The 23,919-nt window shown below is 45.2% G+C and overlaps 1 protein-coding gene across 2 annotated transcripts in view; it reads right to left on the reverse strand.

Moving 5' to 3' along the window:
• LOC104485672 (netrin receptor DCC-like) overlaps positions 1-23,919 on the reverse strand; it is a 368,885-nt gene that overhangs the window by 65,606 nt on the left and 279,360 nt on the right. For both annotated transcript variants that reach the window (XM_086769575.1, XM_086769574.1), the window contains exons 13-14: positions 7,359-7,500; positions 4,637-4,747 (exon numbers count right to left, since the gene is read on the reverse strand). In XM_086769575.1, the coding sequence (XP_086625701.1) occupies positions 4,637-4,747; positions 7,359-7,500 (253 nt within the window). The remainder of the gene's footprint in view (positions 1-4,636; positions 4,748-7,358; positions 7,501-23,919) is intronic.

Below are 23,919 nucleotides of genomic sequence, written 5' to 3' on the forward strand. Positions count from 1 at the left end.
AAAAAAGCCAACCAGGTGTCCCAGAAGAACATGCAGAGCTCACATGCAATTTAATTCCTGAGCTACGTCCTTCCCTTCCAAGTGCAACGCTACGCCTCACTCTGTTCTCAACAGCGCATTTCCTAGCGCTTTCCACCTTTAGCAAGAGAAACTTCAAACGATGGAGGAAAAATGAAAGATGACCTGCAAGAGAACCTCCAGTAGGACGACTTTGCTCTTCCCTGGTCTATTTACAAGCTCAGCAGGATCCTGACAGCTGATTGTACGCGGAGTTGTCTTTACGCTCACAGATTATTTAACTTCTTAACGATATACTAGTATATTCTGGCAACGATCTATTTATTTCCAAAGAAAATTTTAACTTTTGGGCACGCATCTCTTACTCGGGAGCTGCTTTATGCCAACATTTCAACAATAAAATAGCAAAATGAGATATTTTATTGACAACTCCTCCCAGATAAAATTCATTTAAGTAGCAATTAACGACTCGGAGTCTATAGGCCAAATTTTTACCGTGAAGGTGAGGTGAATAAATGCCTTTTGTTTGAGTTTACCCGGTAACTATCATACCACAAGTCTCTTCAGAGGAGCTGCCCGGTAGCTTGTCTTTTTGAGAGCGGAAAGAGACAAGTCACCAGTTGGCCCCGACAAAAAGGCTTGCAATATAATAGATGAAAACTGACGTGGAAGGCAACGAGGAGAGGCTAGAAAAACCAAAAATAATATCAAACGATGTAAACTCCAACAAAAGACACCTCGCGGTTGTGAAGCATTCCCACTGTAAACCTTGGAAAAGGTCATAAAAAGAAGAATCGACATTTTTCAACACGCGTGTCCTTGTATTTCACGTGATTTCAGCTGAATTCTTATCAAATACTCCAAAAACCTGCTGCACCTGTAACCTCAGTACGTTACCAGTCTGAAACACTTAACAACTTTAGAAGTCCTTGGCATTCCGCTTCTTAAAATTGCAAAGCGTGGCTCTGGTTGAAGAAAATTCCCCGCAAAGTAGCTGCTCACAAAAAAAAGAAGAAACCGATTGCACCCGTAGCGCCGCGTTAAGTTGCCATTTATCCCCCAACTCAACTCCCAGACTTTGAACGCAGAAGCAAAAGTTACGCGAGCAGCTATTCCTCCACGGCGCTGTTCAAAAAAAAACCAAACACAAGCGACAGAAGCGTTTCTTACAGGCCTCAAAGAGAAAAACAACAGTTTCACGCCTCGGAACGAGAAGCTGGGTAACGTAGCAACGCCGCAATTCCGCAAAATTCCTCAACGTAGCAATTCTCCGGCAGCAAAGGAGATCTGAGCATCCGAAGAACCTCGAAACAGTAATTTTTACGTCTGGCACAACAAAGCGACTCCAGTTGCGCTACAGATACCTCTAGGCCGCCATTTTGGTGAAAGCCGTTTTATTCAAACAACTCATATTCTTTATTTCAAACAGTTCAAATACGCGATTCGTGCGTTTCGGAGCAAAATCATGGCTGCCTGTTGCAAAAAGAAAAAGGTAGTTTAACTTCTTCTACCCTTCTCGTGAATTAAGTTCTAAAATGAAGCTGGGGTGAACAACGTTTTCGAACTATTTTTCAAATACTGAAGTCTCATAAGCACAGTTAATCTTTGAAAACGCATTTTTTTTTGCTTCACCTTTCTGTATAAAGCACTTTTAATTACATTTTTTTATTAGCTTTCCTCTCAAATATTTTTCTTATTCTGAAGTAGTCCTGAATTTTAGAATTTCTCTTGTGCATTTCACACCGCAAAGTACGAAGTTACATGTCAGAACCAACTATTTTTTTTCTTTCCCCCGTCCAACAAAGTATTTTTTTTTGGTTCTCTTTACAACAAAGCACATTTTCCACAGCAAGGACTTCTGCCAAACATCTAACTCCATCCTTTCTTCAGGATACTGGACCATCCGGCCTTGGCGTGGCTCTGCTGATTTTCAGCGTCCCAGCGCTTGGATTTCCAGGAGTAAAACTCTTATTGAAACACGTATCTCATATTCCTGCTTTCTTTTTTAGGCCGTTTCCTCGCAATTCTAGATCAACACGTTTCCTTTTTTTATCTCCTGGGCTTGAACATGATCCAGAATCACTTCTGAGAACGTGATCCAGAATCACTTCTGAGAAGCAACCGTGAGATCCCGCTCTCCTCCATGAAGCGTCAAATGAGTCCTTCATCCTACGTCCCAAATGAGTCCAATTTATCGCCTCCCCCGTCAACTACACCAAGAGTTCAACACTTATAGAATCACAGAATGGTTTGGGTTGGAAGGGACCTTCAAAGCCCACCCAGTCCAACCCCACTGCAAGGAGCAGGGACATCTCCAACCAGATCAGGTTGCTCAGAGCCTCATCCAACCTGGCCTTGAGGATCTTTTCCTCTCAGGTGAGGCTCACCTTCCTCTGCGGTGAGGATATCATTGAGTACTTGCAAGCAAACGTTGTCACCGCCTGGTGCGACGTCTCCACCTGGGACGCCGCATCTGCTCGCACATCCCTCTGGGTCCTTGGCTGCGTTTCTACAGGATGGCTTGAGCACCCATGTCTTCCATCCAAGGAACACTGCCCTCAGTGCTACTTAGAGGTCCTTAATTCCACCGTCAAGCTTGAAAAACGCTTTAGATTTGGGTCGATTTTGCCATTTTCTTAGACGCTCAACGATGTACGTTCTACAAAGTCAAGGTAGTTTTTACTCATCCCATTTTTTCACCTCTTTCCCCAATCCCTTTGCAGCATAAATCACAACACGACAGCGGCCTAGCTTTCCAGGCTCTTAGAGCACTAATTTAGAGCTGAAGCTTAACTGTGTCAGTCTAATACGTCTAACAACTTCCATCTGTTCCATGCCGTAATCATCTTCCTGGAGGATCCCTTTCCTAAGTTGATCAGAGATTCTCTTCCATCCTCGTCCAAGTTATTTAAAAACAGACCCTTTGGGGAAAGAACTGCTTTCAATTTTTTTTTTTCCTTTTTAAAGCACACAATTCGAGGCCTAAAATAATTTTTTCAAGCCTTCCCAGCTGCCAGTAAAGACACGCGAGCTTTCTAGGGAGCCTTGAAGAAGCAGCTATGTTTGGGTTTCTAATCGCCTGAACAAAACCCACTAATTAAAGCGAATATCCGCCGGGAGCCGGCGCCGTTCTCCGGGATACCGTTTGTCTTCGTGTTGCTGATGCCAACCAGGCTTCCAGCGCGAGCAAGAGAAGCCGCGCTCCAGCAATTCCTTGGGTAGCTGATGTTTGCAGGACTCTACAAACTACAGTAATAAGCAGATTTGAAATTTTCTTTTTTTTTTTTTTTCATGCACCTACTTCCATCGCATGTCTCCTGCGATTACTCAATTAGCGTCTCCGCATCGTCTCCGCACGCATGCGTGTATTTGGGCACAAGAGTTTCAAAGGAACGTAGTGTTCACTAAACGTAAATTAAAACCACGGCGTGTTCTGAATTTATTTTTTCCTCTCACATTTTTCCCCACTTCTCAAACCGCCGCCTAGCCAAAGCGTCATCCGGAAGACCTCATCGCGCCCCGCCGCGCGTTGCGATCCGTTGGTAGAGCTACACCGCGTCCAGCCGCGGCGTCTCTTCTTCAAAACCTCGATGAGAAACCACAGGTGCTGCTTCGCCCATTTTTTGCGTACCGCACGTCCCCGTCACTGCCGATCTGCTGGAAAATTGCACTTGGAGATAGGGAAAGGCAGAAATTCTTCCATTTGCAAGGGTTGGCTTGGAGATCATACGGAAATGCGGCAGTCGAAAGAAAGGCAACATCAAGTACTAGGGTGCATTTTAACCGATTATTTATTTATTCTTTCAGCCACTCTGCCTTTGATCCTTTTTCGGCGACTTATTTTGTTTTAAAAATCACCGCAATTTTCATCAGCTGCCTTTTATTTTCCATTCATCTCCTCTCCACTACACATTCGCTCCTTACGGATTGTCTGTAGTTTGGCCATGACTTCCATCTGTCGGATTCTTTGTTCCGTTTGATTTGCGCTCTGTTTAAATTATTTTTTTTTAGCTAGACTTTTTCATTACTCTCCTTTTATTCCTTTACTACTTCAAATATTCCAGGTATTTCATCTAACCCTTTCATTTCAGTGTTTTTCTTCCCTTTCGCGGCAGCATCTGCAGGGATTTACACGGCCCCCGGTTTTCAGGCGTCTGCATCCCGTCGTCGTTCACTAATTATTCAGCTTCGTTGCCAACCTCTGCAAATAAAGGCTGAGAGACAGGATTTCACCTATCTGAATATTTGCTTAGCAAATTGTTAGGGCCATTGTCATCGTTTCCATTGTTTCTTCGATTGATTACGTTTCTCATTTATGAAGTTCGAGATTCACGGCACCGTTTTATGGCAAATAACGCTCAGGGAGCTAAATTCTGACCCCAAATTTTTTTCATAAAGGCTTCTGACTCCTTGGTCCTGCTGAAAACAGAGAAACACAACCCAAGGAACACGGGATCCAGGAGTAGATCCATCCATCGGTTGGTGGGTGCTTAGACCATGGACATCCCACCCTCACCTCGGCCTGGGTGACAACGGCGGTGACACCCCTCAGCTATACGTTGGAAAGCTTTTGGAGACAACAGCTTTTTTTTTTTTTTTTTTAAAAAAATGCATTTACCATCGAGATCGTTCTCGGGCGTTTCCGCCGTGTACCAGTCTGAGGGGGGCCCTGTCCCATTCACCGTCATGGCGGCCACCTGGAAACTGTACTGGCTTCCTTTCTCTAGTCCTGTTTAAAGAAAGAAAGGAAAAGAAAAGCAAACAAAAATGATAAAGAAGCTGAAGAAAAGAAATGAATGACAATAGAAACGCAGATATATCCATATATATACAAAAAAATACATAAAGTATGTGAAAATATAGAGAAACCAGTTCCTCCAGCACATCCCAGCCCCACACAGTGTCTCACTGTCCAGTTTGAAGACCATGGAATGGTTTGGGTTGGAAAGGACCTTCAAAGGCCACCCAGTCCAACCCCCCTGCAAGGAGCAGGGACATCTCCAGCCACATCAGGTTGCTCAGAGCCCCGGCCAACCTGGCCTGGGATGTTTCCACAAGTCCATGATGACGTCATATGGGCAACACCCGAGCATCTGGGCAAGGATGTAACAAAATGGCTCTGGGGGGAGGTCGTTATTCACGAGGAAAAGAGATTTTTGACCAAAAGAAAAGGCTTCAAAAACTGAACGAGGCCTACACCGGCCCGGGACTAGTTTGGGTCGTAATTCTCATTGGCTGGGCTTGTACGTACAAAATTAATGAAGTCCAATGAGTAGAAAAATTGTTTTACATATCTACGTCAGTAATTGCACACGTAACGAAAAGCTCTCACTGCTTTTCACTCGCGGGGAACTGCAGGTACGCTCTCCTTAGGAATAAAATTTGCAGGAGCGAGATTAGCAACTGAAGAACGTTCAGGCCAAAAATATCACAAAATCAGCACGGCTTCAGAAACAAACGTTCTCCTCTGTGGCTAAAGCCATCCGAAAACAATTACTGCGACGTTCCTGAACGTCCCGCGAGGCTTCCAAGTCCCTCAGGTGGGGAGAGAAGTTTATCTTTTCGCTCAGTCTATACTGACCACAAAGCGCAGGGGAAAAAAAAAAAAGTTTCATTTAATTGCCAACGTTCTCCGGAGAGGAGCGCTCGTAATTAAAACGAGCGGTTTAGCATTTCGCTGACACGGAAGCCGACTCGAAAATTGATAGCGGCTATTTCAAAACCCACGTCGTAACTCTCAACTCCTTCGCCGCTGGAGATGTTCTTACGATCCCATAAAGCACCTGCCTACCGACCAGCATCGTGGTGAAGAGCCGACGCGTTAATATTTAAACGCCCGTTGAGAAGAGCCACACAGCTCCGTCTCCGGAAACCCACTTGACTTTGGGTTGCACGGAGGCGAGCCGCGGCGGGGCTGCGGCAGCCAGGAGGGCTGGGGTTGCCTGCAGAACGCAATCCTATCGAGATGCCCACAGGTCTTCAAGCCTGGAAAAATTTATGTGAAAGAAAGAGTTTGCTCAAGACGTGGGGATCTGCAGGATGGTGGCACTGGAGCGATGGAGGTTCTTTGATGACTTTGCATCGCTACATTTTTCTCTCTAAGCCATCAGAACAGCAGCAACTCAAACACCTGAGCAGTTTTATAGAATCATAAAATCACCGTTGAGGTTGGAAAGGACCTTCAAGATCATCCAGTTCCAACCCCCCTACCCTGGGCAGGGACAACTTCCACCAGACCAGGTCGCTCAAAGCCCCGTTCAACCTGGCTTTGAACACTTCCAGGGATTTTCAGCATTATTTCTACTTTATCGGCCAGAAAAGAGATTCTTTCCAACTTGTCTAACGTGCTTAACACGCTGTCTCCCCCCAGAAAGCTCCTGTTGTGCACCTATTACTTACGCAGCCTTCACAAGAGGTCCCACGAGGACTTCGGTCAACAGCCTAGCTTAGATGACCGAGTTGAAATTTCAATATTTAAGGTCTTCCTCTTAAAAATGTTCTACATTTTGGGTGAAATGTAACGTAACGCAGGTCATTTGGAGTGAAGTCATGGTTACACCGAATTCAGACGCAAAGGTGCCGTTGACTTTGACAAAGTTTGATTTTCTTCTTTGATGTTTTACTGCTTTCTCAGTTACGTCTTGGGCACAATGAAAAGAACTCGAGTGAAATTCCTTCTCACCTACCAGAATTCCCTGTTCCTCTTAACGATAATCTTCTTGCTGCTTTCATTCTGGACTGGATGTTCCATTCAGCACTGGCCCAGGTTGCCCAGAGAGGCGGTGGATGCCCCATCCCTGGAAACATTCCAGGCCAGGTTGGCCGGGGCTCTGAGCAACCTGATCTGGTTGGAGATGTCCCTGCTCCTGGCAGGGGGGTTGCACTGGGTGGGCTTTGAAGGTGCCTTCCAACCCAAACCATTCCACGATTCATTGCAATTATAGTTTTGCTATGATCCAGTGTTCAATTTTTTAATCTATGAGGAGATATTTTCCATGGAAAATCTTGGAAAAGAAACTAGGGAAACGCATATTTTTGCACCCATGAGAAAACAGGAGATAGCGATTGAGTGCTTTAAAAAAAAACAACCCAAAACTCAAACAACTGAGGCTTAAGACACTGGACACAAGACATTCAAATTAATTCATGATAAAATCCAGGAGATAAACGCATAAGAAAAGCATTAAGGGAAAATAAAATGGTTTAAAAATACCAGCATAAAGACTTTTTGCTACCTGCCAGCAAAGAAATCAACGTTCCCTTGAAGTGCGAGTCTATTTTATTCCCAACGCGTTTAATTCATCAAAACCTTGCGAGGCTGCACCACGTGAACAACTGACCTGTGAACAAGTACCAGAGATTGTTCGGCTCCAGCGTCTCCATCTCACCCCTGCGGGTAGTCTTTCTGTGCCGGATTTTATAGCCCGTGATAAATCCGTTTTGAGTACCAGGCGGTGGAGGCAACCAGCTAACTTTGATGCTCTGTAAAAGAAGAGATGTTATCGTTGATTTTTTTTTATTTAATTTTTTTTTTTTGCTAAGGAGCGACAGAAATAAAGCATTAAAAATGAATGAAAAAATAAAAATAAAGGAAACATTCAAAAAAAAGCCGTGTTTTTCTAATAACATGTATTCAACTAAGTTGGGCTCTTCAGCCCAAAGCGCCGAAGTCGTCTCTTCTCGACGGCAGGGTACAAATACCAACCTGAGCAGTCCGAACAACTCCGTGCCATTTTATTTCCACAGGCATTCAACGGAGACGTCACCACGCCCTCGTTACATCAACGTCAAGACCTCTTGGGAATAAACCTCTTGCCGATCCCAACAGGTAAGAGAATTTGTTTTGCTGAGCCGTTCAATTAATCAAGATCAATCACCAAGATCAACCGCGATCTTATCTCAATCAAACTGAAACCGTCCCTTCCTGATGGCTCCGGTCATATCCCCGCGCGGCCAGACACCCGTCTCTGCCACCTCTCTCATCGGAGAAAGGCCTGATGGAATTTTGTCACCGGAACACAGAGGCCAGCCCATCTACTTGGCCATTCCTGTCACCTTCTCCTCTACCTTTTCTTCCATCGGTTGTTTATCGCAAAGGGATCTTTTCCCTTGCAACCGCATTTCTTTGTGAGGGAACTTATCAGAGGGCTTTGGGAAATCCAAGCCAACGATATCAACTGGATCTCCTCGCCCCTGTGCTCAACGATTCCTTCAAAAGACATCAACGGGCATGCGAAGGAGGGCTTTCCTCCACAAAAGCTGTATCGATCCTTCCTCGTCGTATCATGGTTTCTTTATTATGGTTTCCATCAATTTGTCCAGTAAAAACCACCAGATTTACTGGGCTGGACTGATAAGAGAGCAGATATTGTCCATCAACATTTCTCCGCTAAAACAATCTGAGACTCAGCGGTTCCTTGCAAGTCTCCAGTCCTTCCAGTTGGTTTTCCCCAGCGCGATAGAACGGATTCAGGGTTTACTACGGAGCAAGGCCTCACAATCGTATCTATATTATCTCTTACACCACTGTATTGCAAATTTTTAGACAAAGAGAGAAATCAACCACATCAGAGTGGAGAGTTTTTGACCAAACACAATTTATTACCGTTACCGAGCTGCTTAGTCCCTGCGTAACTACGTTATAGCGCATATCAAATTAATTACCGCGAGAGAAAAATCAATTTTGCACGTATACCGCCCCGTTATTTATTGTTCCAATCAATTATACATTTCAAAATCAATACTTCAGGTTTTCAGCGCTAAGCGAAATAACGCTGAGGTTTTTTTGTTTTTTTTTTTTAGGGCAGAACAAACTCCATTTTTTTAAAGCGGAGAGCGGTTGGTTTCCAAACGGATTTGGTCGCTTTGCATATTGAAATCGCCGACGTAGAAAACGTTTACGGTAGAACGCAAACACCCAGCGAGTGGTTTTTTATTGACAGCTCCGAGGACGCCTACAGTGAACTCAACGTTCGATGGCGGTCTGCTCCCAACTCTTCCAATCTCTGCGCAACGTTGAGTTGCCCTCTCGTCATGGAGACTTCAGCATGCGTGTATTTTCCAGCCCGGCTATGAGAAGAAGACACTTTGCCCCATTTCCCACCAAGAGAAGAAAGCAGAGCGTTTGGATATTTTCTCAGGGAAGGGGAGGGAAGGACAACTCCATGGTTCCTCTGTCCCTTCTAAGAGCACCAAGACAAGCTCTTCTGAAATCCCATCCTGCCACGCTGACCTAAAAACAAGATGGAAGAGTGACAAGAGGAGCCCATAAAGTTATCGACCCTTGAATTTTGGAGTACCCTCAGAGGTTGGAGGTAAGAAAAAAAAAAAATATACGGAGAAGAAACAATAAAGCAGAGGGACAGGAATGCTTCCAAGGATCTTCTGCGCAGCTCCTGCAGGTAGGTGGTTACAGCAATGATTTATGGATTGGAAAATCCCACCAGGAGGGACAAATCCCACTGCTCTCTCAGTTTGGAAAGCACAGTAACACCAACTTCCACCTGAAGGTGCTGCTTGTAGCAAATTTAGAACTGAGTTGACAGAAACCACAAGCGAATTTTGAAAGACAACTCATAGTTTAGAAGACCTGATGACCTAGACTTCTGAGTGGATCTTTGGGTCGTCCACCATCGTTTTCCAAACTGCAGGCTCCATTTTGTCAATTTATTTCAGACAAAAAAGGGGACTGAGCTGTCTTTGAGCTAAAAGCTAGAAGGCCTCAAGACAATTTGTTGCCCTCTAAGAGAGGAAGCAACAGTGCTGGTTACGCTGGTTCAGAGGAAGGGTTCTCCAGGCCATCCACCCTCACAAAGAAGAGTTTCTTGCAAATGGAACAATATTCAAGCAATGGATCTGCCATCGGGGTGGTTTAACCCCTCGATGGGGCCAACTAGCAATCATTTAACAGACCTCCAGGTGGTAGAATCATTTTGGAACTGGAGCAGGAGTGGCTCCAGGTTGCACGAGCCCGAGGTGCTCCGTGCGGGCCCGTGACCAGGCAGCATCGGTCCTGCAGGGCAGGTCTCACAGAAGCAATGGGTTTGATCTAACGCTCAAAGGAGAATAAAGAAGATCATCTTCCAAGGTTCTGACAGGCTTCTTGTCCTTTCTTCTCCTTAAGACAGCAGTAACGACCAGTGTTCTAATCCTTCGTGCTTCACCCGAGAGCTGGCCAACAAAAAGAAAACACGTATCTTCTGTTCTACCAAGACTCCTAAGGAAACCATAAAAGGAAGGAGCTCAGCGTGAGCTCGGACACCCGGCGCTGCCCTCGCTCAGAGCTGCGAACGCCCTGGGCTCCACCCGGGCTCAGAAATGTGGCTGCTGTTATTTCCTGGACTTGCACCAAGTCCACAACCCTACTCAACCAGAGCACCCATTTTCTCAAGCATCCAAACCTGGGACGGTACGCACACGAGCGACCTGATCTCGTCGGGAATGTCCCTGCTCCTTGCAGGGGGGTTGGACTAGATGACCTCTGAAGATCCCTTCCAACCCAAACCATTCTATGATTCTACGCCAGAGGAAGGCGCTTAACGCAGAAGTCGTATTTCTCCCATCCCCTCCTACCGCCCTCGAACCCACGTCCATCCTCGCATCCCTCCAACTCCCACCGCCCCGCGGGGAAGGTGCTCTCCTTCCACAACCAACGTGTAAGCTGCAAATTAATTTACAAATACGTGTTGGCAGTTGCCTTGGATACGAGCAATTTTCACGTCCCCAAGCACGGTGTTTCATAAAACCACTTTCCCCCCCCCCCCCCAAGAGATAAGAAGAAGAAAGAAAAAGAAATTGGGAAGATCGTTAAGGTTTGAAGACCTTTTCAGCCAGTATTATCTCCTCAGGGTTATATCAAAATTGCACGACCAAATACTGAAACCATTTGACCACTGCAAATTAAAAAAAAAAATAAAATAAAAAAAAAGGAAAGGGAAGTGATAGTGGGGGAAAAATTTTAAGGATAAAACCACCTCTGGGTGTCTTCACTAACTTGAAAAGAAGAGAGGATGAAACATAACCAAATACACGGGTCAGAAGAGTCAGGAACCTCAAGGAGATATTTGGTTACGGTGGGAAAACAAACCAGAGAACAGCAAGATTTGAAAATAAAAACCGAAAAAGTCGTCATTTTCTCTCTCTCCGCAAAAGTAGAAAACTTCGAAGGCACAGCCGCCTCCAGAATTTTGTTCTATATTTAAAAAAACCACTTCGGAAATAACAACGCACACTGCAATTGAGTGGTTTTAACTGGATTACGTAGGGACATGTCAAAACAGTACGATTTAAAATAATTTTAATTTTTTTTTAAATTGGCGAGATTCCTCTGAGCTAAATTTAGATGCTTAAAATTAACGTGGCAGGTTCTATTTATATTTGAGAGCGAGAAAAAAAGCAATGTCCAAAGGAATCGGCCATTCTCCCCCAGCTGCACGGGACAGCTAGCGTAGGCACAGATAATCCAACTCCCAGAAGTCAAAGCTAGGACGGGTGAAATTTGCTTTCAATTTCTCATTTTGTTAAGAAGAAAAGAAGAAAAGATCTTTTTTAAAAGATATTTTAGGGCATTTTTAGTCATTTCACGAAAATTAACGTGTACGCATTTTGCATCACGTTGGAAAGCAAAACCTTGTGACGTACCTAAGAGACACCACCAACTTGAAATGCTCTTTACTTTTAAAGAACATTTTCAAAGCTTCGACTTCTCTTTCAGAGTCGGGCTCGAAAGTTTCCATTAAGGAAAAAAAAAAACACCTTGTAATAGGAAAAACCAGCTATGATATATTTATTTTCATTTGAACTCATCGTTGAGTCGATGACGCAACTACTCACAACGAACGTTGGCTCTCAGCTCTTCCACACGCTGGTGAGGATGCTCTCGTTTCGAGTGACCGGGGCGCACGGAGACGTGAATCCACGGAAGACCGACCATCCAAACGGACACGGGTGCTGCCGGCAGCGTCCCGGCGAGGCAGGAGTCCCGTCCCGGCGCAACGGCTGTTGCCCGTACCGCAGGCAACGTTGCCCGTACGGCATTTGCCAACGTCAAAGGTAGAGAGGCAGCAAAACCAAACTCCTTGAGGTCCTTCAACAGCTGGCAACCCCACTTCTGCTCCAATTTTCATTCCCATCATCCTTCGCAACACCTACTAAATATCGCAAACTCGGAAAGGGCCGCAGTCAACTCTAAGAAAACCAACTGGAAATTTATAGGTCAGGGGATCGAAGGAAGTATCAACACTTCAATCAAGTTTCCAATTCCGAAGGCACCTAATTGATTAGCACTTAGCAGCACCTGTAGTTGGCTATCCCTTTAATTACTGATGCTGATTGCTTAAACGACATCTGCCTGAGAGCCTGGTGATGAAGAGTGTACGAAGCAAAGGGCACGAAAATTTCAAAATTAAGATTCAGATTTAAAATTCAGATCCAAAATTAAGGCTATTCAGATTAAAATCAAAATCTCAAGATTTTTTTTGTTTGTTTTTTAAAATATTCCATTTTAAATAACGTTAATGCACGCGCTCTCATTACGCTGTGGTGATACTGGGAGCCGCCCAGAGATCCCTCGAAGGCAGCTAACTCCCATCAACCCAAACGACTCAACCCCATCGCCGCCACAAATAAAAAAAAAAGGAGGAAATCAAAAAAGCACAGCGAAATAACCCATCCTGAAATTTATTTCTTCATTGTGCGCTGGAACCACTCTCCTTGAGTCCCACCGTGGGCGGCGAGAGAGGCCTGGGAGAGGATTTGGATGGGGTCGTGAGAAAATAGCTAAAAAGGAGTCAACTCCACCAATGGGTAGGAAGCTTTTGTTGAATTGCTCAAAGATGAAAGACGATGATGAATAATTCTATCAAAAAGACCTCTCCACGACCAGCTCCTTGGCTTAAATAAATAATAAACAATTTCGTACCTTCCATTTCTTGAGAATAAACCACACGAAAAGCAGAAGAATGAATGATGGGATGATGGAACGGAAAGATCTGAAAGACTCGGCTTGTTTCACCAGTACCGAGGCACAGGGAGAAATCTGCTCCTGGGTTCAGGCCTACTGCAGGATTACAAACGCTTCCTCCTCCATTTTAGCTCGCTACGTGCCACTCACCAACCCTCTCCTTGAAGAACATCCAATCTTCCAGTTCCAATGAAGAACACGACCACTTCCATTCCAACACCGGCCCAGGTTGCCCAGAGAGGGGTGGATGCCCCATCCCTGGAAACATTCCAGGCCAGGTTGGCCGGGGCTCTGAGCAACCTGATGTGGTTGGAGATGTCCCTGCTCCTGGCAGGGGGGTTGGACTGGGTGGGCTTTGAAGGTCCCTTCCAACCCTAACCATTCTACGATTCCATGATTTTCAGGAGAATTGCTGGTGTACGATGGGATAACAGGTCAGGAAGACACAACCCCAGTAGCGGCCTACTTCTGCTCAACGTTACTCAAACCCAATATTCACATTTTTTAAAAGTTCAAGATCTGAACGTGAGATGATGCCTTCCCTCCAGACATCAACGCTGTAGGAGATTTTAACCTTCCAGTGGAGAACTTCACAGCAGCTTCTCTGCTTGGAGAAAGAGGTAAGATGAAATACTTTAACAACCTGTGAAATACTTTAAGTTTTGCTGCTAAAACTTTATTTCTTAAATTTCTTTGACAACATCGTTTTCTGGGCCCTCTTGAAAACTGGCCCTTTGAAGTACTTCTAAGCTTTCTTACCTCCCTTTATTCGCGGGAGCGTGTTGCTTTTCCTTTTGATTACACAAATGCATCTCCCGTGGCTAAGTTTGGGCCTGAACGCTAATAAAATGCGGTTTTGTAAAACTGGGTTTTAATGATCGCGCCACAGTGAAGTTTATGACTACGCGAAGACCTGAAATACGAATGTACGCTGACCCTGTCTCCAATTAAGTCGGGAGAAGTTCAAACGAAACGGGAAGGGCAGGTCCTGGCCTTGTTCTAAATTTAATTATCAAACAAGTGGCTGGGTCTCGGGGATCGTGAAGCTTAACTGAAAACAAAAATGGAGCTCAAAGACCCACAGGTAGACTTTCAAATTCCAACAAACACGCATCCAAACTAATTTGTGATTCTCTACTCACGTGCCGCGCCTACACGCTGCTTTCGGACTCCACGCTCCTGCGGCAGCCGTAAAATAACTATTTATTTTTTTTAATTCAATATAGCGCATCCAGAGTGGAGGTTATCTAACTGGACACAGAAGCAACTGTCATGGTTGACGTCTCCGACGAGCAAGCACCATTTGGTATTTCACGGGAAACGAAGGCGCTCCGCCATTTTCCCATCCCAGAGACCAAGAGCAATCCCGCTTCAATAATTATTTTGGGTTTTATCTCTATTTTTTTGTTTGTTTAATTACGCTTTTTCTTTAAAATTTCAAGCATTGGAGGTCCCTGTCACCACTACGAGACACTGAATTCATCTGGGAAAGGGAAATGACCGGAAGTCACTAGACAACCTAAGACATTACATTGATTTTTAGGATTAATGACGAGGGTCGTTCAGGACAGGCTTTTAAATTTGGCACCCACTGGCCTCCGTTTAATTAAAGATTTTTCATTCCCTACGGACACTCAACAACATTAAGCGGGGCTCCACAAAACATCAACTCAGACTTAAAAATGTATTTTTAAGTTCTTCTAAGAAGAACTTCTGCTTCAGGGACACGCAGCTGGGCATTTGGAATCAGCATCAGAGGTGCTGTTGCGACGCTTCCGGTCTCATTTTTCTCCTCCCCAAAATCAACCTGAATTTGCAGAATTCAGTGGGATTCACCTCATTTTCTGCACACCTAGAAACTGTACCAGCCAGGGATAAGCTGAAGGCAAACTTCTGAGCCTTGGAAGTCTTGGCCTGAAGACCTCCTATTAGATGTGTCGTCGGAAGAGAAGTTAACATCAAAATGACAACGGAAAGCAACGGAAATGTCATTCAAGTACAGAAGAACGTAGGTTGGAAGGGACTTCTGGAGGTTCATCTTCTCCAGCTTCCAAGTATTTATTTAACGCTCGTTCAGAGGCAACTCCTCATGGTCAACGTTGCCAAAGGCAACCCGCACCGTTGATGTTTTCCCCCGTGTTTCGTGGAGACCTGGCTGACCTGACCTTGGGAGAGAGGACAGCTCTGTTCAGTTAAACACAGAAAAACTGGCTTATTTTGGTGTGTTTTAGAAGTTTCATCGTATTTTTAAGGAAGAGAGAGGCTTTCACAACGTCGCTAGAATGAGTGACTGGCCAAACTTTGATTACAGCCCCGCCGCCCAGTTCAAAAAAGTTATTTTCCTTCCAGAAGATTTAATGTCGGCGCGTTACCAATAAAGGAAGCCACAACAGACTTGTCAAGAAAAATGAGAAATAATCCCAGCTACGCTCCCGAACAAAGCCCTCCCAAGCAAAGCACGCGGCGATCTAAACAGCCTAGCACCCGGTAATCAATGCAGCAACCTCTAAAAATGGATTTTAGAAAATAACGTGCTACATTAACAACGGGGTGGATTCCCCCCGCCGATGATCACAATTAACCACCCCAGCTGGGAAGACCGCTAAAAAGAAATATCTCGGAATAGCAGCGGTAGCATTTTTGGAAGATTTGACCCTTCGGGCTACGTCCTTTCCAAAGAAAAAGTTGCAGCGTAAGAATTCTAAAGACAGTGATGGATTTGAGTCCCGCCTGCTCTCATTAGCATGGGCACGATATTTAGGCCCTTGAGGGAGAAGAACTGTCAAAACCCTAAAAAAATTCCGATTTTGCAGAATTCACCAACAACTTGACGGTGCGGCGTACAACATACTTGCTCACTAAGTAAATTAAGCAACTGGTTTCAAAGCAACTGGTTTTATCGCATCAGCCCCAGCTCTCCCAGCCTGGCCTCACAGCAGAGGTGCTCATCATCTTCGTGGCCTCCTCTGGACCCTCTCCAGCAGCTCCACGTCCTTCTGATGTTGGGGGCTCCAGAGCTGGACGCAGCCAGGTCTCACCAGAGCGGAGTAGAGGGGGAGAATCCCCTTCTTCGACCTGCTGGCCGTAAACATCACCGTCGTATCTCATCCTACGCAATTTTCCTCTTTGGAAAGACACAGGACCAGCGCCTGCGTATTCTGACCTCCCGTAGTTTTACTAAAAGGCAGAACGAAGACGCAGATATTGCTAAATATCACATTTGATCTTAGTTTCTTCTTTTGAGTGAACATTACTGTTTCTTTATTTTTTTCTTTCCCGTACCATTTCACTTGCAAGCGGCACGTTATCACTTGGGTACCACCCCGTCGACAAAGCGGGACGCTTTCGCTCCGCAACGCCCTATCACATTTATCTGAACTCTACAGGACGAAAGCAGCAACTGTTAAAAAATTAGAAACCTTTGTCGCGCGCTGCTTGTGGAAAAAATAATTTCAGAGGTTTTTTTCTGGTTTGAGTAAATTACACCAGATGTCAACTCGTAGAAATTCCGGGCCGTCGTTACTACGTCGTAAATAAGTATTTTGGGCTTGTTTTCATCTGATGGGTAAACAAGCTATACAGCAAAGATAAACAGCCAAAACAGAGTATTATTCCAAAAAAAATCCGCAGATTTCACTCAAGAGCACAGCTCCGTCTTGCCGTGAGGGTGAAGCCTTTCACGCCCTACAGACGAACCACCGGAGACGCAACGGGAGCGGCCAACGATTGGGCCTCGTAAAGGACTTTAGAGACACAGATTTCGGGAGATTTAGTGGCTTCACCGACTGGCAGAACCATCTTAAGCGCAGAGAGGTCCAAATTGCAAAATCTGTAGCCGTATTTCATCTCCTCGCCGTTCAGAAACGCTCGGGCCTGGATCAAACTCTACCGTCACGTACGTGAAGGCCGAGTTTGCGCCAGGACGCTAAAGCTTTGCCGAAGGCTGGGAATTCTGCTCAAATGGCTTTATCCCCTGTTCACACCAACTCTACGTGACACCAGCACGCAGTTATTTCCTGATGAAGCAAAAAAATGGTGAAAATAGCGGGCATTTAATATAATTCATACGCACGCAGCCAGAAAAATCACTGCTGAAAATTAAACCAAATAAATACCAACTCCCTCCTAACATCTACCGAGGAGTAGTCCTGGCGTAGGGTAAACACTTTTCCTGACATTGCATGAGTTTTCCTTCTAAAAGAGTCATGTGACCCATCAGCACTGTTCATCCAAACCCCACGCTCCTTCTTTTCGTGCCTCTGGCACGGCTTCTGGTGGAAACGCTCAGGATCTACACGAGGACGAGCAGCACGTGCCCCGGTCCGCGGAAACGCCATTTCTCCCGGCGAACGCCCTGTGAACTCTATTTCAATCGAGAAGTTGGACAAGAGAAGCACGGTGAAGAGAACTGCCGTTGTGTAAATGAAATCCTCACGGAGGCCAAAATAAAAGGGCAGCAGAGAAGGAACACAGGAGACCAAGCCTTCACAGAAAAGATCACAAGTCAATAAGCTTAGAGCGTCGACAGAAGTATAGGAAAGGGTTTAATAAATCAATACGAAGGATGTGAGCGGATTTGGAGACGTTTAATTAGCCAGACAGCACTTAATAGGCAGTTCAGAAGGGACTTACTGAATCCAAGTGCTTCAGCTGTTGCTGCGGATGATGACGGAACCTCTTCCTTCCTCCAGGTGAGGAAGGAGACACCCACCACCGCTCGCCTTCACTATTCAAACAATAACATGGTACTGATCTGCGTATTTAATAAATTTTATGATTCCCGCAAACTACTACAGCTTCAAAAAAAAGTGATTTTGTATAAATATCACATTCCACATACCAGCTTTTTCTTCACCACCTAGAGAAGAACCGTGGTTGACCAACACTACACAGCACTCCGCTGCACATCTCCTGAACCCAAGAAGATTTTTTTCGCTTTTTGTTTCAATATAGCATAATTAGACATAATTAGGCACACAATCAACACAATTGACTCCTCCATCCAATCCCATACGCATCTATCGATGCAATCAGCATCTCAAACATCACTTCGAAGGCAGAAGACAAATCTGTTCCTCGGAAGTTTTATTAGATAATCTATTCAGTGGAGACTTCTCAAAGGAACGCTTCTCAAATCATAAAATCTTAAGGCTGGAAGAGACCTCCAAGATCATCAAGTCCAACTGTCAACCCAACACCACCATGGCCACTCAACCATGTCCTGAAGCACCACGTCTACACGTTCTTTGGACACCTCCAGGGATGGTGACCCCACCACCGCCCTGGGCAGTCTGTTCCAGTGCCTCACCACTCTTTCATCCTGATATCCAACCGAAACCTCCCCTGGCGCAACTTGAGGCCATTTCCTCTCGTCCTATCGCAAGTTATTTGGGAGAAGAGACCAACCTACGACCTCCTTTCAGGCAGCTGTGGAGATTAATGAGGTCTCCCCTCAGCCTCCTCTTCCCTCCTACTGCCACCTCGTTTAAAAAAAAAAAAATTAACAAAAAAAAAAAAAGAACCACCAAAATAATCTGAAGAGCACTGGAGAAAATTATTAGAGTATAAATAACAACTTTTCATCGTACACTTGCCGAATTCTCTGTGAAAGACAATATTAAGCTCGTGAAAAGAGTTAATTATGCCCAGAAATAGATTGGTTTATCATTGTTTTATCCTCCAGAGACTGCTCCGTGAATTTTAAAGACATCCTTTCGGCTTTAGTAGAGCTCTGCGATCCAAACTTTGGGTTTAGGAAGCCAGTTGTTTTTGTTTCCAATCACCTCCCCCTACCTCCTACACACCGATCCCATTAGGCAAGGTTATTTTTATAACATTAAAAAAAATCTTTTACGGCTTCCCGTTTCATTGGTTCCGCAACATAAATTAACAAGAAAAATTACTCCTACTCCTAGAGGCACATGATCAACGCGGAATACGAAAAACAACAACAGAAAAGAAAAAAAAAACACCAACAAAAAACCCCCTTAGGTTATATATAATTAAGACAAAAAGTCGTAAAAGTCATGAGTGGAAAAAGAGAGGAACGCCAGGTTCTGATTTTCATTTCAACCGAGAAATCTTCCATCCGTTCTGGCCGTGCCAAAAGACCTCAAGGAGGCAAGAGTAAATTTACAACTCTCTTCCGGTACCTTCATCCTCCCGGAATGCCATAAGCAGCGGTTGCATAAATAGAAACGGGATAATAAATCCACTGGAACGGGTTTTATTTTATTTCCCAAACCGTTGGTAGTCTTCTAGAACCCTCCAGCAAGTCAGGTTGAGTCAACGCTACGAGAGAAGGCTCCACGACGCAAGAGGTGCTGGGATGCTTTTGCTTCCGCCCGGTGGGAACCGGGTGCGGGACAGGCCACCCCATAGAGGGGATAGGCCACCTCCTCTCCCACCCTTGTCCTAAACCCAAGAGGTTTTCCAGTCCAAGGGTTTTATTAGAACTTTCTACAGTTTAAAACTTCACGTTGGTTTTGAGGGGCACAAGAATGAAATGCAAATGCATTCAGATTTAAAGATCCATTAAAAAAAAACCACCCAAAACCAAAAAACAACCCAACAAAACACGTTCCATGTTTGTCAAGACGGCCAAAAACATCAAAGTCAGCCCTACAGCTCTTGACTGCACTCATGATCCAGGTCAAGTTTCAGAACCGTTCAGCAGAAGTGTGATGCCTTGCCTTCATTTAATTAAACGTCATTTCTCTGCTGAACCAAACGAAGTGCGATGACCCCAGCAGCATCCCCAGGGCGCACGGGGCGAGGCGACAGCCCGGGTGGCGCCGAGGCCCTGGGGTGCACCCTACGTGGTCACCCGGCATGAGCAGATCAGAAAGATGGGAGATGCCAGAGGGATGGAGCTACGAAAGAATGAGACGATGGGTCTCATCTTGCTTCTACTGGCCATCACAAACAATAAAAGCTCAGTGCTTGAGTCAAGATGCATGATGGGAAGAGGTCTTTATGGTGATATCAGGTCATACTAGCATGAAATACTTTCTCCATCTGGGAGATAATTATATGATAGAATCACAGAATTGTTTGGGTTGGAAGGGACCTTCAACGGCCACCCAGTCCAACGCCCCAGCAAGGAGCAGGGACATCTCCAACCACATCAGGTTGCTCAGAGCCTCCTCCAACCTGTCTTGACATTGCAACCACAGAGACAAAGCCATCAATCTTTTGGGCGCCCACAATGGAATTTCAGACAAATGAAGTGGACTGCAAGGTCCACTCCAGCACCAGCCACACCCTAGCACCTCCTCACCAACCTCCAGCTGAACCTCAAAGCGCAGCAGCAAACCCTCCTCTGCCCAGGCTTTGGGTACAAGCCTACGGGGGAACCGGCGTCCCAGGAACCAGCCAATCGGGTCGGATCCCAGTTCCATTTCACTTACGTCCACGAAAATGTTCTGGTTCTGCTTCGCTGACTCTTTTCATCTGATTTTCGGAGTGCGCTTTGCAGTCAACCGTAGCCACGGCTTCACATGGGATCTGGCCCCAAGGTATCAATAAGAGAAGCAGTAAAATTTTTTTTTTTTTTCCTTCCAACTTCACATCCCGGTCAAAGCCTGTCCTGCAGATGACATTCCTCCTGAGACCAACTCTTCATTAACGGAGTCTATTTTTTATATTTTGTCTCCAAAACTGCATTTCTCGTGGAAATTACTTGAAGAACAGTCCAGAAAGGGTAATTGTCCTTTTTTTTTTTTTTTTTTTTTTCCCCCCAAAGGTGATCCACAGAGCCTAGTCATCCTCATTTCACTGGGACCCTCAGACCAGGAAAAAAAACCCAGCTGATCTTCACAACTGGAGGCACGTAGGTAGGGTAATGCTACGCCAACAGTTATATTGCTTTCTATCGATACAGAAAAGCTGTCGATTTTTTTATTAAAAAAAAAAAAAAATCAAATAAAAGGTGCTAGTGGAACGTTCCAACTGCACCGATAAGATCTCGCAGAACAAGGAAACGCAAAAAACGAAGTTCCTGAGAGTAACCACAACGCCTTGCTACTCCGCAGCGCGAGATCTTCTCTCCTGGCTAATTTATTTATGCCTTAAGCGTCTCTTCTACATTATATGGAGTTTAGTCAAGCTAATATTTCACTGAAAATCTTACTCCTTCTGTGACTTTGCGCGTGTTGAACAACGTCATCACGCACGTGCAAGAATCACCCTTGAACAGAAGGATAAAACCAAAAAAAAAGAAGAAAAAAAAATCGAGGACGAGCCACATCTGCATCGAGGAGTGCAGGGACTTGATTAAAAAAATTAAAAATTAAAATATTCGAAGGGAAACGTCATCCAAAATACATTAAATCTTTTACAGGCCAGCAAAACCGAGTCACTAACACCAGGAGATAAATTAGTTTTTCCGCTCCTTCTTCAGAAGACATGAGGGCCTTCAGAAGACGCATTGGGCCTTCAGAAGACACGAGGGCCATCAGAAGATGCAGTGGGCCATAAAATCCAAAACCGAATTGTTTTCACCGGTTAACTCTTTCAACAAATTCCATTATATTAACTTTTTTCTAAAAGTGAGCTTTCTCCATCCCTCAGGAGCCTCCACACTCAGCATTTAGTCTCTTAAATATTAGGCTGAAAGAAAAAAAAAAATAGGTGGTTTTAGAAATTTCCCCTCCCGTGCAGAAAATCGGAGCTCCAAGGAAGAACGTGAGGTTATCCCACGAGCTCTCTACCAAAATCTGTTTCCTAATAATGCGATAATAATAAATTCAGCTGTCGATAAAGAAGTTAATAAAATTCAGCTGGCGGCAGCGCGGTATTGATTGTTCTCCGTACTCTCTTACATTGCCGCTTAATGAAATTAAGGCGCAACGCTTGAGACGAGCAGGCCCCGGGTAGACGAGTCACACCACGGCTTGCCACGCGCTCCGTCTGCGTTGGAACCCGCCCATTCGACTCCCGTTTTTAGCAGAAACTCCATTTTCCTCTTCAAAACGAACCCTACGCATCTTGCCTACGCGTTCCGAAACGTAAACGAGTAGGAAAGAAAATTGCATTTCTCACTTTCCCTCGACAATCCTCTTGAAGAAAGCTACAGACAGCTCTTAATATAAATCTTGTTCCTGCGTAAATTTACCGTAGGGACCTTCCGGGTGCTTTAGCTGCCCGTGTTCAAGAAGAAATCAGTTTTTATGGATACACAGCAGGAGCTCTCAGCCGTGCCGAAACAACGAGCCCGCTACAGCACTTCTCACGGGGGAACCTGAGCTCCACGTACCTATTTTTTGTAACTTGGAAACAATTATTTCCGTGGCTGAAGCATCAAGGAGTCTTCTCCCAGTGAAGGAAATCTCCTCAAGGTTCAAGCAACCTCTAACAGACCTCAATTTGCACGTCATCGGATTAGACAAGCCCAGTCACAAATGGCAACATCACCTTCACAGATGTTTTCTGGGGTTCTCTCTCCATAACTGAGGGATTTTCTCCCAAGTAACTTGTGATAGGATGAGAGGAAATGACTTCAAGTTGCGCCAGGGGAGGTTTCGGTTGGATATTAGGATGAAAGAGTGGTCAGGCGCTGGAACGGGCTGCCCAGGGCAGTGGTGGAGTCACCATCCCTGGAGGTGTCCAAAGAACGTGTAGACGTGGCACTCCAGAACATGGTTTAGTGGCCATGGTGGTGTTGGGTTGATGGTTGGACCTGATAATCTTGGAGGTCTCTTCCAACCTTATGATTCTATGATTTGGTCTAAGCCAGAAGTCAACATTAAAACCAGATTTTGGAAACCAGAATTCCAAAGGACAATACTCATTTTAGGCCAGATGGGTAGTTACTTCGAGATGGATCACGCAGTACAAAGAGCAACAGCATGTGCCAGTGACCTCCACCCATCTTCTCATCGCGCCAGTGGTGGGGTGTCCCGCTTTCAGCGATGAGCAGCGGAGCTCTGAGACAACGCTGTATCCGAGGCGCGGAAAGCCACGCTCCCCTCTCAGGATGCCGTGCTAGCACATCCGCTGCGGGATTACGAATCACGGCATCTGCCAGCAGCTCCACGGTTGAGCCGTTGGCATGCAGATCCCACCAGCGTTGTCACAAAACAATGGCTTTTGTTCTGTCTAAAACCTTGGCCTTGGCTTCAACGACTTGGCCTCAATTCCTGGTGGCCAGGAGGCACAGACGCTCTTCTGATCCATCCCCTCCAGCACCAAAATCCCAGTTTCCTACGTGTTCCACCATGTTTCCCCTTCCCTGCTCCCTTCCACCGCAACTATCCAACCCGAGCTGGACTTTACCGCTCCGAAAGCACCACAGATGATCGGTAAAACCCCCTCCCTGACCAACTTGCTCACACCTAGAGTGCATATAAACCACGTTCATACAGGTAATAACGACAGCAACGGCAGTAATTGCGTGCAGTGACGTCACTTTTTTTTTTTTCTTTTCCTATTTTACTGAAAATTTGTCCCGCAGGGAACTCGGCACATGAGCAGCAGAGAGGAGAGAAGAGCATAAAGTGTCTACAAAACTATAAATGTCAGTTTGGAGGAGAAACCTTGACCCAGAAACCACCTTGCACGCATTCCGTTGACCTCGGATACAAGTTCCCTCACGCTCTCTTACGACTGGGTTTAGACGCGCAAATAACTTCATCACCAAAACGACCAATAAAAATCTCCCCGCCAATTTTATTCTTTTTTTTTTTTTTTTTGGTATTACCGCAGATTACAATTTTCTTCTTCTGAAGGTCAACATAAATGGAAAAATTATCTTGAGTTACCAGCAATTAAAACGCTACAGAGAAAATACATGAAGACGATAAACCAATATGGCCACGCTGCCCAATCCCTTCCGACCGTTTGAGTGTGAGCAATGTCCCTATTTCCTTCGCCGTCCTCGGCACGCGTTGCACCGCAAGATGAGGTCGTTTCATTTCTGGCCTTCTGCTCCGCGTTGAAAA

Source organism: Chlamydotis macqueenii, chromosome W (genome assembly GCF_036417535.1).
Source record: "Chlamydotis macqueenii isolate bChlMac1 chromosome W, bChlMac1.mat, whole genome shotgun sequence".
Lineage (NCBI taxonomy): Eukaryota > Metazoa > Chordata > Aves > Otidiformes > Otididae > Chlamydotis > Chlamydotis macqueenii.